Genomic DNA, 13,597 nt, shown 5'->3' with positions numbered 1-13,597 from the left:
ATCCTTTCACCGCAGGGTAAAAACACTCACCACAGCTTCATCCTTTCACCGCAGAGTAAAAACACTCACCACAGCTTCATCCTTTCACCGCAGAGTAAAAACACTCACCGCAGCTTCATCCTTTCACTGCAGGGTAAAAACACTCACCGCAGCTTCATCCTTTCACCGCAGAGGAAAAACACTCACCGCAGCTTCATCCTTTCACCGCAGAGTAAAAAACACTCACCACAGCTTCATCCTTTCACCGCAGAGGAAAAACACTCACCACAGCTTCATCCTTTCACCGCAGAGTAAAAACACTCACCACAGCTTCATCCTTTCACTGCAGAGTAAAAACACTCACCACAGCTTCATCCTTTCACTGCAGAGTAAAAACACTCACCACAGCTCCATCCTTTCACTGCAGGGTAAAAACACTCACCACAGCTTCATCCTTTCACCGCAGGGTAAAAACACTCACCACAGCTTCATCCTTTCACCGCAGGGTAAAAACACTCACCGCAGCTTCATCCTTTCACTGCAGGTAAAAACACTCACCGCAGCTTCATCCTTTCACTGCAGGTAAAAACACTCACCACAGCTTCATCCTTTCACTGCAGGGTAAAAACACTCACCACAGCTTCATCCTTTCACTGCAGGGGAAAAACACTCACCGCAGCTTCATCCTTTCACTGCAGGGGAAAAACACTCACCACAGCTCCATCCTTTCACTGCAGAGGAAAAACACTCACCACAGCTTCATCCTTTCACTGCAGAGTAAAAACACTCACCACAGCTTCATCCTTTCACTGCAGAGTAAAAACACTCACCACAGCTTCATCCTTTCACTGCAGAGTAAAAACACTCACCACAGCTTCATCCTTTCACCGCAGAGGAAAAACACTCACCACAGCTTCATCCTTTCACTGCAGAGGAAAAACACTCACCGCAGCTTCATCCTTTCACTGCAGGGGAAAAACACTCACCACAGCTCCATCCTTTCACTGCAGAGGAAAAACACTCACCACAGCTTCATCCTTTCACTGCAGAGGAAAAACACTCACCGCAGCTTCATCCTTTCACTGCAGAGGAAAAACACTCACCACAGCTTCATCCTTTCACTGCAGAGGAAAAACACTCACCACAGCTTCATCCTTTCACTGCAGAGGAAAAACACTCACCGCAGCTTCATCCTTTCACTGCAGGGGAAAAACACTCACCACAGCTTCATCCTTTCACTGCAGGGGAAAAACACTTACCACAGCTTCATCCTTTCACTGCAGGGTAAAAACACTCACCACAGCTTCATCCTTTCACTGCAGGGTAAAAACACTCACCACAGCTTCATCCTTTCACTGCAGAGGAAAAACACTCACCACAGCTTCATCCTTTCACTGCAGAGGAAAAACACTCACCACAGCTTCATCCTTTCACTGCAGAGGAAAAACACTCACCACAGCTTCATCCTTTCACTGCAGAGGAAAAACACTCACCGCAGCTTCATCCTTTCACTGCAGAGGAAAAACACTCACCACAGCTTCATCCTTTCACTGCAGGGTGAAAACACTCACCACAGCTTCATCCTTTCACCGCAGAGGAAAAACACTCACCACAGCTTCATCCTTTCACTGCAGGGTAAAAACACTCACCGCAGCTCCATCCTTTCACTGCAGAGTAAAAACACTCACCACAGCTCCATCCTTTCACTGCAGGGGAAAAACACTCACCACAGCTTCATCCTTTCACTGCAGAGTAAAAACACTCACCGCAGCTTCATCCTTTCACTGCAGGGGAAAAACACTCACCACAGCTTCATCCTTTCACTGCAGAGGAAAAACACTCACCACAGCTTCATCCTTTCACTGCAGAGGAAAAACACTCACCACAGCTTCATCCTTTCACTGCAGGGTAAAAACACTCACCGCAGCTTCATCCTTTCACTGCAGAGGAAAAACACTCACCGCAGCTCCATCCTTTCACTGCAGGGGAAAAACACTCACCACAGCTTCATCCTTTCACTGCAGAGTAAAAACACTCACCGCAGCTTCATCCTTTCACTGCAGGGGAAAAACACTCACCACAGCTTCATCCTTTCACCGCAGAGGAAAAACACTCACCGCAGCTTCATCCTTTCACCGCAGGGTAAAAACACTCACCACAGCTTCATCCTTTCACTGCAGAGGAAAAACACTCACCGCAGCTTCATCCTTTCACCGCAGGGTAAAAACACTCACCACAGCTTCATCCTTTCACCGCAGAGGAAAAACACTCACCACAGCTTCATCCTTTCACCGCAGAGGAAAAACACTCACCACAGCTTCATCCTTTCACCGCAGAGTAAAAAACACTCACCACAGCTTCATCCTTTCACCGCAGAGTAAAAACACTCACCACAGCTTCATCCTTTCACCGCAGAGTAAAAAACACTCACCACAGCTTCATCCTTTCACTGCAGGGTAAAAACACTCACCACAGCTTCATCCTTTCACTGCAGGGTAAAAACACTCACCACAGCTTCATCCTTTCACTGCAGGGTAAAAACACTCACCACAGCTTCATCCTTTCACTGCAGGGTAAAAACACTCACCACAGCTTCATCCTTTCACTGCAGAGTAAAAACACTCACCACAGCTTCATCCTTTCACTGCAGGGTAAAAACACTCACCGCAGCTTCATCCTTTCACTGCAGAGTAAAAACACTCACCGCAGCTTCATCCTTTCACTGCAGGGTAAAAACACTCACCACAGCTTCATCCTTTCACTGCAGAGTAAAAACACTCACCGCAGCTTCATCCTTTCACCGCAGAGTAAAAACACTCACCGCAGCTTCATCCTTTCACTGCAGAGTAAAAACACTCACCACAGCTTCATCCTTTCACTGCAGAGTAAAAACACTCACCGCAGCTTCATCCTTTCACTGCAGAGTAAAAACACTCACCGCAGCTTCATCCTTTCACTGCAGAGTAAAAACACTCACCACAGCTTCATCCTTTCACTGCAGAGTAAAAACACTCACCACAGCTTCATCCTTTCACCGTAGAGGAAAAACACTCACCGCAGCTTCATCCTTTCACCGTAGAGGAAAAACACTCACCGCAGCTTCATCCTTTCACCGTAGAGGAAAAACACTCACCGCAGCTTCATCCTTTCACTGCAGGGGAAAAACACTCACCACAGCTTCATCCTTTCACTGCAGAGGAAAAACACTCACCACAGCTTCATCCTTTCACTGCAGAGTAAAAACACTCACCACAGCTTCATCCTTTCACTGCAGGGGAAAAACACTCACCACAGCTTCATCCTTTCACTGCAGAGTAAAAACACTCACCACAGCTCCATCCTTTCACTGCAGAGTAAAAACACTCACCACAGCTTCATCCTTTCACTGCAGAGGAAAAACACTCACCGCAGCTTCATCCTTTCACTGCAGAGGAAAAACACTCACCACAGCTTCATCCTTTCACTGCAGAGGAAAAACACTCACCACAGCTTCATCCTTTCACTGCAGAGGAAAAACACTCACCACAGCTTCATCCTTTCACTGCAGGGTAAAAACACTCACCGCAGCTTCATCCTTTCACTGCAGAGTAAAAACACTCACCACAGCTTCATCCTTTCACTGCAGGGTAAAAACACTCACCACAGCTTCATCCTTTCACTGCAGAGTAAAAACACTCACCGCAGCTTCATCCTTTCACTGCAGGGTAAAAACACTCACCGCAGCTTCATCCTTTCACTGCAGAGGAAAAACACTCACCACAGCTTCATCCTTTCACCGCAGGGTAAAAACACTCACCACAGCTTCATCCTTTCACTGCAGAGTAAAAACACTCACCACAGCTTCATCCTTTCACTGCAGGGTAAAAACACTCACCGCAGCTCCATCCTTTCACCGCAGGGTAAAAACACTCACCACAGCTTCATCCTTTCACTGCAGGGTAAAAACACTCACCACAGCTTCATCCTTTCACTGCAGAGTAAAAACACTCACCACAGCTTCATCCTTTCACTGCAGGGTAAAAACACTCACCGCAGCTTCATCCTTTCACTGCAGGGTAAAAACACTCACCGCAGCTTCATCCTTTCACTGCAGGGTAAAAACACTCACCGCAGCTTCATCCTTTCACTGCAGAGTAAAAACACTCACCACAGCTTCATCCTTTCACTGCAGAGTAAAAACACTCACCACAGCTTCATCCTTTCACTGCAGAGTAAAAACACTCACCACAGCTTCATCCTTTCACTGCAGAGTAAAAACACTCACCACAGCTTCATCCTTTCACTGCAGGGTAAAAACACTCACCGCAGCTTCATCCTTTCACTGCAGAGTAAAAACACTCACCACAGCTTCATCCTTTCACTGCAGAGTAAAAACACTCACCACAGCTTCATCCTTTCACTGCAGGGTAAAAACACTCACCGCAGCTTCATCCTTTCACTGCAGAGGAAAAACACTCACCACAGCTTCATCCTTTCACTGCAGAGGAAAAACACTCACCGCAGCTTCATCCTTTCACTGCAGGGTAAAAACACTCACCACAGCTTCATCCTTTCACTGCAGAGTAAAAACACTCACCACAGCTTCATCCTTTCACTGCAGGGTAAAAACACTCACCACAGCTTCATCCTTTCACTGCAGAGGAAAAACACTCACCGCAGCTCCATCCTTTCACTGCAGAGGAAAAACACTCACCGCAGCTCCATCCTTTCACTGCAGAGTAAAAACACTCACCACAGCTTCATCCTTTCACTGCAGAGGAAAAACACTCACCGCAGCTTCATCCTTTCACTGCAGGGGAAAAACACTCACCGCAGCTTCATCCTTTCACCGCAGAGGAAAAACACTCACCGCAGCTTCATCCTTTCACTGCAGAGTAAAAACACTCACCACAGCTTCATCCTTTCACTGCAGGGTAAAAACACTCACCACAGCTTCATCCTTTCACTGCAGGGTAAAAACACTCACCGCAGCTTCATCCTTTCACTGCAGAGTAAAAACACTCACCACAGCTTCATCCTGTCACCGCAGAGGAAAAACACTCACCGCAGCTTCATCCTTTCACTGCAGAGGAAAAACACTCACCACAGCTTCATCCTTTCACCGCAGAGTAAAAACACTCACCGCAGCTTCATCCTTTCACCGCAGAGTAAAAACACTCACCACAGCTTCATCCTTTCACTGCAGGGGAAAAACACTCACCACAGCTTCATCCTTTCACTGCAGAGTAAAAACACTCACCGCAGCTTCATCCTTTCACTGCAGGGTAAAAACACTCACCGCAGCTTCATCCTTTCACTGCAGAGGAAAAACACTCACCACAGCTTCATCCTTTCACTGCAGGGTAAAAACACTCACCGCAGCTTCATCCTTTCACTGCAGAGGAAAAACACTCACCACAGCTTCATCCTTTCACCGCAGAGTAAAAACACTCACCACAGCTTCATCCTTTCACTGCAGGGTAAAAACACTCACCGCAGCTTCATCCTTTCACTGCAGAGGAAAAACACTCACCACAGCTTCATCCTTTCACCGCAGAGTAAAAACACTCACCGCAGCTTCATCCTTTCACTGCAGGGTAAAAACACTCACCACAGCTTCATCCTTTCACTGCAGGGTAAAAACACTCACCACAGCTTCATCCTTTCACTGCAGGGTAAAAACACTCACCACAGCTTCATCCTTTCACTGCAGAGTAAAAACACTCACCACAGCTTCATCCTTTCACTGCAGAGGAAAAACACTCACCGCAGCTTCATCCTTTCACTGCAGAGTAAAAACACTCACCGCAGCTTCACTTCACCCACACAGTGTTTTATACAGTTTCTCTTTATGGAAACAGCTCCACAGCAAAGGGGAGCAGGATGAAGCTTACGGGAGATCGCTTGGAAATCAGGAAGTGAAAAAAAAAAAACACAAGAGAGAAAAAGTGAACAGAGAGGGAGGCGTCTGGGGAGAGGGAGAGCACCTGCGAGAGTCGCCTGGCAGGTCCCAGATGGACAGCTGCGCTCTGGGCTCTGCTCCTGAAGGTCCTGAGGCTCCTGAAGGTCCTGAGGCTCCTGAGGCTCCTGAAGGTCCTGAGGCTCCTGAAGGTCCTGAGGCTCCTGAAGGTCCTGAGGCTCCTGAGGCTCCTGAAGGTCCTGAGGCTCCTGAAGGTCCTGAGGCTCCTGAGGCTCCTGAAGGTCCTGAGGCTCCTGAAGGTCCTGAGGCTCCTGAAGGTCCTGAGGCTCCTGAAGGTCCTGGAGCTCCTGAAGGTCCTGAGGCTCCTGAAGTTCCTGAAGGTTCTGACCCGGGTCCTGCGGGTCGTGGAGCTCCTGAAGGTCCTGGAGGTCCGGCTCCAGCAGGTTGATGTGGACCACCAGGTCTGGGCTCAGGTGAGACATGAACATGGCACTGCGGCGCTTCAGGGAGCGGTTCTCACGAGACAACTGTGAAAACAACAGTAAAAGCAGCTTCGTTTGTACATGTGAAGTTTCAGGAACACTTTGGTCTGAGTTAAAGGGACACTGTGTAACATTTTGGACTATACTGTTGTCATCAGTGCACAACATGCTCCTATTGACCAGCTCAACACAGAAAATGCTCTTTCTGCAGAGAATAATAAAGAGTGATTTTAGATGAGGACCTAACCTATTTTAATATCAAATTCTACTGACTTTAATCACATCTCCATGGAGACGAGCTGGAGACGTGCCCACTCCTGGTAAAGTTACCACCGTCTTAGGGGAGCTGAGCCGCTCACAGCAAAAATACATGTTTGTTTGTTCATTTATGAGGTATTTTTCCAATGATGAAATTATCCATCATAAATTAAATGCTATTATTTCAATTTTATTTATAAGTGAAAATCCTACGCGGTGTGGCTTTAAATATGAACTCCGGCAAAGTCCTGGGTTTAGTTGAACATAATCAACAGTTTTAAAGTCGCCCACAGTGACTTTACCTCTTTTAACTCAAAGAAAATGCCACATTTGATCATTTTGAAAAGTCAGTTTTTAACTCGTGTTGACGTAAACGACCAGTGTAATAAAAGTCGTAAAACTGAAAGTCGATGCTACGACGCTCAGTGAAAAACACCACGACTCCACAAAGGTGTTTCCTTCACTTTGCGAAAGGGGTGAAACAGCGCCCCCAATTTGACGCTGGTGGCCGAAAAGTGTACTGCAGGGGTGGGCAGGTCTGTGAGGTGAAGGGCCGATTTTCATCATCACCAAATCACCGAGGGCCGAACCACTGAAGCCTCCAGTTCGGCTTTACCCAAATCTAAAAGCTGCAGAGCAACAGTGTAGTGCCTCATTTGAAAGCTAAGGCCTGCAAAACTAATGGTAGATTTTTGTTGCGTTGTTGCCGCTCTTTTGTCACATTTTTGAAGCGTCTTTGAAGTTTTTATTGTGGGTTTTTAAGTATTTTTGCCCTTTTTTCTCGTCACTTTTCTGTTGTTTTATTGTTGCTTTTCTGGCATATTTTAGTCGTTCTTTTGTGGTGTTTATGTCGCTTTTTCGTCACTTTGTTGTTGTGTTTCGACGCCATTTTGATGCTTTCTTAGGTTTGGGTAAAGCCAAACAGGGGAAAATGTGCTCAGTTCAGGCGGGAGTTAAGAGGTTAAATAACACATGTAAACAGCAACATTTTGTATTTATATTATACTGTTTTTACACAAATTTCAAATGATGCTGTCCAGTCGAGACGCTTTTAGATTTGGGTAAAGCCTCGGGTTGAGAGGTTGGTCTGATTATTCTGCCTCGCGCCTGTTTGTTTCCCTCTGATTCCACATCTGTAAACGTTCCCGTGGTGATGGTTTATCCGTCTCCGTGGCGACGCACAGATGTCACTGTCAGACCGTCCTGGACAAAGCCGCGTCTGCTTTACATAAAAATAATAATAATAATAATAACATGATGGCGGCGCGTCCGAGTCTGTAATCAGGGAAATGACGGGGTCCGAGGCGCCATCAAAACAACGCCACAATCACCGACGGCAACCGCGGCGCAATCACCGCGGCGACGCCACACACACCCACAGAGCCGCAGGAAAACATCTGTCAACAGCAGCCCGGGTCAGGAGGAAACACGGAAACATCAACATGGAAACATCAACACGGAAACATCAACACGGAAACATCAACACGGAAACATCAACACGGAAACATCAACACGGAAACATCAACACGGAAACATCAACACGGAAACATCAACACACGGAAACATCAACACGGAAACATCAACACGGAAACATCAACACACGGAAACATCAACACGGAAACATCAACACGGAAACATCAACACGGAAACATCAACACGGAAACATCAACACACGGAAACATCAACACGGAAACATCAACACGGAAACATCAACACGGAAACATCAACACGGAAACATCAACACGGAAACATCAACACGGAAACATCAACACACGGAAACATCAACACGGAAACATCAACACGGAAACATCAACACGGAAACATCAACACACGGAAACATCAACACGGAAACATCAACACGGAAACATCAACACGGAAACATCAACACACGGAAACATCAACACGGAAACATCAACACGGAAACATCAACACACGGAAACATCAACACGGAAACATCAACACGGAAACATCAACACGGAAACATCAACACGGAAACATCAACACGGAAACATCAACACGGAAACATCAACACGGAAACATCAACACGGAAACATCAACACGGAAACATCAACACGGAAACATCAACACGGAAACATCAACACGGAAACATCAACACGGAAACATCAACACGGAAACATCAACACGGAAACATCAACACGGAAACATCAACACGGAAACATCAACACGGAAACATCAACACGGAAACATCAACACGGAAACATCAACACGGAAACATCAACACGGAAACATCAACACGGAAACATCAACACGGAAACATCAACACGGAAACATCAACACGGAAACATCAACACACGGAAACATCAACACGGAAACATCAACACGGAAACATCAACACGGAAACATCAACACACGGAAACATCAACACGGAAACATCAACACGGAAACATCAACACGGAAACATCAACACGGAAACATCAACACACGGAAACATCAACACGGAAACATCAACACACGGAAACATCAACACACGGAAACATCAACACGGAAACATCAACACGGAAACATCAACACGGAAACATCAACACGGAAACATCAACACGGAAACATCAACACGGAAACATCAACACACGGAAACATCAACACACAGAAACATCAACACGGAAACATCAACACACGGAAACATCAACACACGGAAACATCAACACACGGAAACATCAACACGGAAACATCAACACACGGAAACATCAACACACGGAAACATCAACACGGAAACATCAACACGGAAACATCAACACACGGAAACATCAACACACGGAAACATCAACATGCGAGGAACATCAACACACAGAAACATCAACACGGAAACATCAACACGGAAACATCAACACACAGAAACATCAACACGGAAACATCAACACACAGAAACATCAACACGGAAACATCAACACGGAAACATCAACACACGGAAACATCAACACGGAAACATCAACACGGAAACATCAACACGGAAACATCAACACATGGAAACATCAACACATGGAAACATCAACACGGAAACATCAACACGGAAACATCAACACACGGAAACATCAACACACGGAAACATCAACACGGAAACATCAACACGGAAACATCAACACACGGAAACATCAACACGGAAACATCAACATGGAAACATCAACACGGAAACATCAACACGGAAACATCAACACACGGAAACATCAACACGGAAACATCAACACGGAAACATCAACACGGAAACATCAACACGGAAACATCAACACGGAAACATCAACACGGAAACATCAACACGGAAACATCAACACGGAAACATCAACACGGAAACATCAACACGGAAACATCAACACGGAAACATCAACACGGAAACATCAACACACGGAAACATCAACACGGAAACATCAACACGGAAACATCAACACGGAAACATCAACACGGAAACATCAACACGGAAACATCAACACGGAAACATCAACACGGAAACATCAACACGGAAACATCAACACGGAAACATCAACACACGGAAACATCAACACGGAAACATCAACACGGAAACATCAACACGGAAACATCAACACACGGAAACATCAACACGGAAACATCAACACGGAAACATCAACACGGAAACATCAACACGGAAACATCAACACACGGAAACATCAACACGGAAACATCAACACGGAAACATCAACACACGGAAACATCAACACACGGAAACATCAACACGGAAACATCAACACGGAAACATCAACACGGAAACATCAACACGGAAACATCAACACGGAAACATCAACACGGAAACATCAACACACGGAAACATCAACACGGAAACATCAACACGGAAACATCAACACGGAAACATCAACACGGAAACATCAACACGGAAACATCAACACGGAAACATCAACACGGAAACATCAACACGGAAACATCAACACGGAAACATCAACACGGAAACATCAACACGGAAACATCAACACGGAAACATCAACACGGAAACATCAACACGGAAACATCAACACGGAAACATCAACACGGAAACATCAACACGGAAACATCAACACGGAAACATCAACACGGAAACATCAACAAGGAAACATCAACACGGAAACATCAACACGGAAACATCAGCACACGGAAACATCAACATGCGAGGAACACATGTACTGAGCAGGGCGGCCCGGGGGCCAGGACCGGCACCACAGGGGATAAGATCTGGCCCAGAGAGGAGGAGTCACCAGAGTCTAGTTCTGTAATGTGACCTGTAGGGGGGGCTGTTGCACTTTAGCCTGAACTCACTTTCCCTCTTAAGTCTGGGATCAGCTAATTAATGTGACTCCCCCATGGACGTGATTGACAGGTGCATCAGCCAATCAGAGAACAGCCGGACGTGACACAGACCCGCCTTTTGTAAACGAGGAAGTTCGAGTTTTTATGAAGCATCGAGCGACTCGAATGTGTTCATTACGTTTGGAACGGGATGAAAAATACTTTGGACTGACGGCAACGAAGCAGCGACATTCAGGACATTACAGAAAATATATGTGATATATATATATATATATATATATATCACCTAACTCAGACACCGAGTAATCAGTAATCCGATTACTATTTCAAGTGGCAACCCCGTTTGTTTATGTCAGGACAGTGTTACCTTGGTGGCCAGAGCCTCGGCGTTCTCTCTGCAGGACTGTTGGATCTGAAGGTTCTTCTGGATCTGCCCGACCTCCTCCAGCACCAGCTCCGACACTGAGAGTCAACAAACATAAACATCAGGAACATGACTGTGTGAAGCAGAAGAACCTCCTCCAGCACCAGCTCCGACACTGAGAGTCAAACATAAACATCAGGAACATGACTCTGTGTGAAGCAGAAGAACCTCCTCCAGCACCAGCTCCGACACTGAGAGTCAAACATAAACATCAGGAACATGACTCTGTGTGAAGCAGAAGAACCTCCTCCAGAACCAGCTCCGACACTGAGAGTCAACAAACATGAACATCAGGAACATGACTCTGTGTGAAGCAGAAGAACCTCCTCCAGAACCAGCTCTTACACTGACACAGGGTCAACCTTTAACCTCTTACCACCCGCCTGAACCAAATGCATTCTGTCTCTTTGGCTGTTATATAGGTCTGTGTAGCACCTCATTTGAAAGCTAAGACCCACAAAACTGATCTTTTCCCTCGCGTTGTTGCTGTGTCACCTTTTTTTTTGTCACTTTTTTGTTGAATTTTTGTAATTTTTTTGTTGATTTTTTGTGTATTTTGTAGATTTTTTGGTTGATTTTTTGTCATTTTTTTGTCATTTTTTTGTTGATTTTTTTGTCATTTTTTTGTTGAATTTTTGTCATTTTTTGTTAATTTTTGTCACATTTATGTTATTTTTTTGTTTAATTTTTGTTGATTTTTGTTGATTTTTTTGTTGATTTTTTTGTCACATTTTTGTTGAATTTTTGTAATTTTTTTGTTGAATTTTTTTCACTTTTTTGTTGAATTTTTGTTGAATTTTTGTCACATTTTTGTTGAATTTTTGTCACATTTTTGTTGAATTTTTGTCACATTTTTGTCACATTTTTGTTGAATTTTTGTTGAATTTTTGTCACATTTTTGTTGCGTTTACTTCCTTGTTTTCTTCTCATTTTTTGTGGCTGTTCTGGTGCTTTATACCTAGAGAAGCTTTCTGAATGGGGTAAAGCCAAACTGGACAGAATGGGATCCGTTCCGGTGGGAGTTAAGAGGTTAACAAACTAAACATCTGGTCCACACTGTAACTCTATCTAAAGCAGAAGCTCCTCCTCCAGTTAGTGAGAGCGCCCTCTGCTGTCCGTGACAGAGCGCCCTCTGCTGGCAGGAGCGGATCCACCACTATATTTTATGTTTTACAACTGTATTGTTCGGGTCAGCTCTTTAGGATTCAGGTCGTTTGGGAACAAAAATAACAAGTAATTCCGCTGCTGTTCTGAGTCATGTCTCTGTATCTGTAGCTCCTCCAGGGGGCGCTCTCTCACGGTGGACCTGTGGGATAGAATGGTGTGGTACCTGTGTGGTACCTGTGTGGTACCTGTGTGGTACCTGTGTGGTACCTGTGTGGAAATGCTGCAGTTTGTGAACGGCCTCATCTCGCTCCTGCTCCAGACGCCGACACTGACCACAAACAAAACTCTTTCAATATATATATTATAAAGTACTTTATACACAGGGTAATATCATAAAGTACTTCATACACAGGATAATATTATAAAGTACTTCATACACAGGATAATATTATAAAGTACTTCATACACAGGATAATATTATAAAGTACTTCATACACAGGATAATATCATAAAGTACTTCATACACAAGATAATATTATAAAGTACTTCATACACAGGATAATATTATAAAGTACTTCATACACAGGATAATATTATAAAGTACTTCATACACAGGATAATATTATAAAGTACTTCATACACAGGATCATATCTTAAAGTACTTCATTCGAGTCACTGATGAAGTTCGTACCTTGTTCTGAGCCTCGTCGTGTTTCCTCTGAAGAGCATCGTACTCCTCTCGGACTGGGAACAACATAGGACGCCACATTATGGTTTAGTCCTGGTTTAGTCCTGGTTTAGTCCTGGTTTAGTCCTGGTTTAGTCCCGGTTTAGTCCCGGTTTAGTCCCGGTTTAGCCCTGGTTTAGTCCTGGTTTAGTCCCGGTTTAGTCCCGGTTTACTCCCAGCTAAGCCCTGGTTTACTCCTGGTTTAGCCCGGGTTTAGTCCTGGTTTAGTCCCAGTTTAGTCCTGGTTTAGTCCTGTTTTAGCCCTGGTTTAGCCCTGGTTTAGCCCTGGTTTAGTCCCGGTTTAGACCCTGGAATAGTCCTGGTTTAGCCCTGGTTTAGTCCCGGTTTAGACCCTGGAATAGTCCTGGTTTAGCCCTGGTTTAGTCCTTCTTTACTCCCGGTTTAGTCCTGGTTTAGTCCTGTTTTAGCCCTGGTTTAGCCCTGGTTTAGCC

At 45.1% G+C, this 13,597-nt stretch overlaps 1 protein-coding gene across 1 annotated transcript in view; it reads right to left on the bottom strand.

The window, feature by feature from the left end:
• Positions 1-13,175, bottom strand: part of shtn1 (shootin 1) — a gene marked incomplete at both ends in the record, with an annotated part of 28,540 nt that extends 15,365 nt beyond the window's left edge. Inside the window, 4 exons of the mRNA XM_079568421.1 lie at positions 5,946-6,405; positions 11,255-11,349; positions 12,686-12,746; positions 13,110-13,175. Coding sequence (XP_079424547.1) covers positions 5,946-6,405; positions 11,255-11,349; positions 12,686-12,746; positions 13,110-13,175 — 682 coding nt within the window. The remainder of the gene's footprint in view (positions 1-5,945; positions 6,406-11,254; positions 11,350-12,685; positions 12,747-13,109) is intronic.
• Between the last annotated feature and the right edge of the window lie 422 nt (positions 13,176-13,597).

The sequence above is a fragment of the Gobius niger genome, assembly GCF_951799975.1.
Source record: "Gobius niger genome assembly, chromosome: 12".
In the NCBI taxonomy this organism is placed as follows: domain Eukaryota; kingdom Metazoa; phylum Chordata; class Actinopteri; order Gobiiformes; family Gobiidae; genus Gobius; species Gobius niger.
Note: the sequence above shows the minus strand (reverse complement) of the source record. Positions and strands in the feature narration are given on the sequence as shown.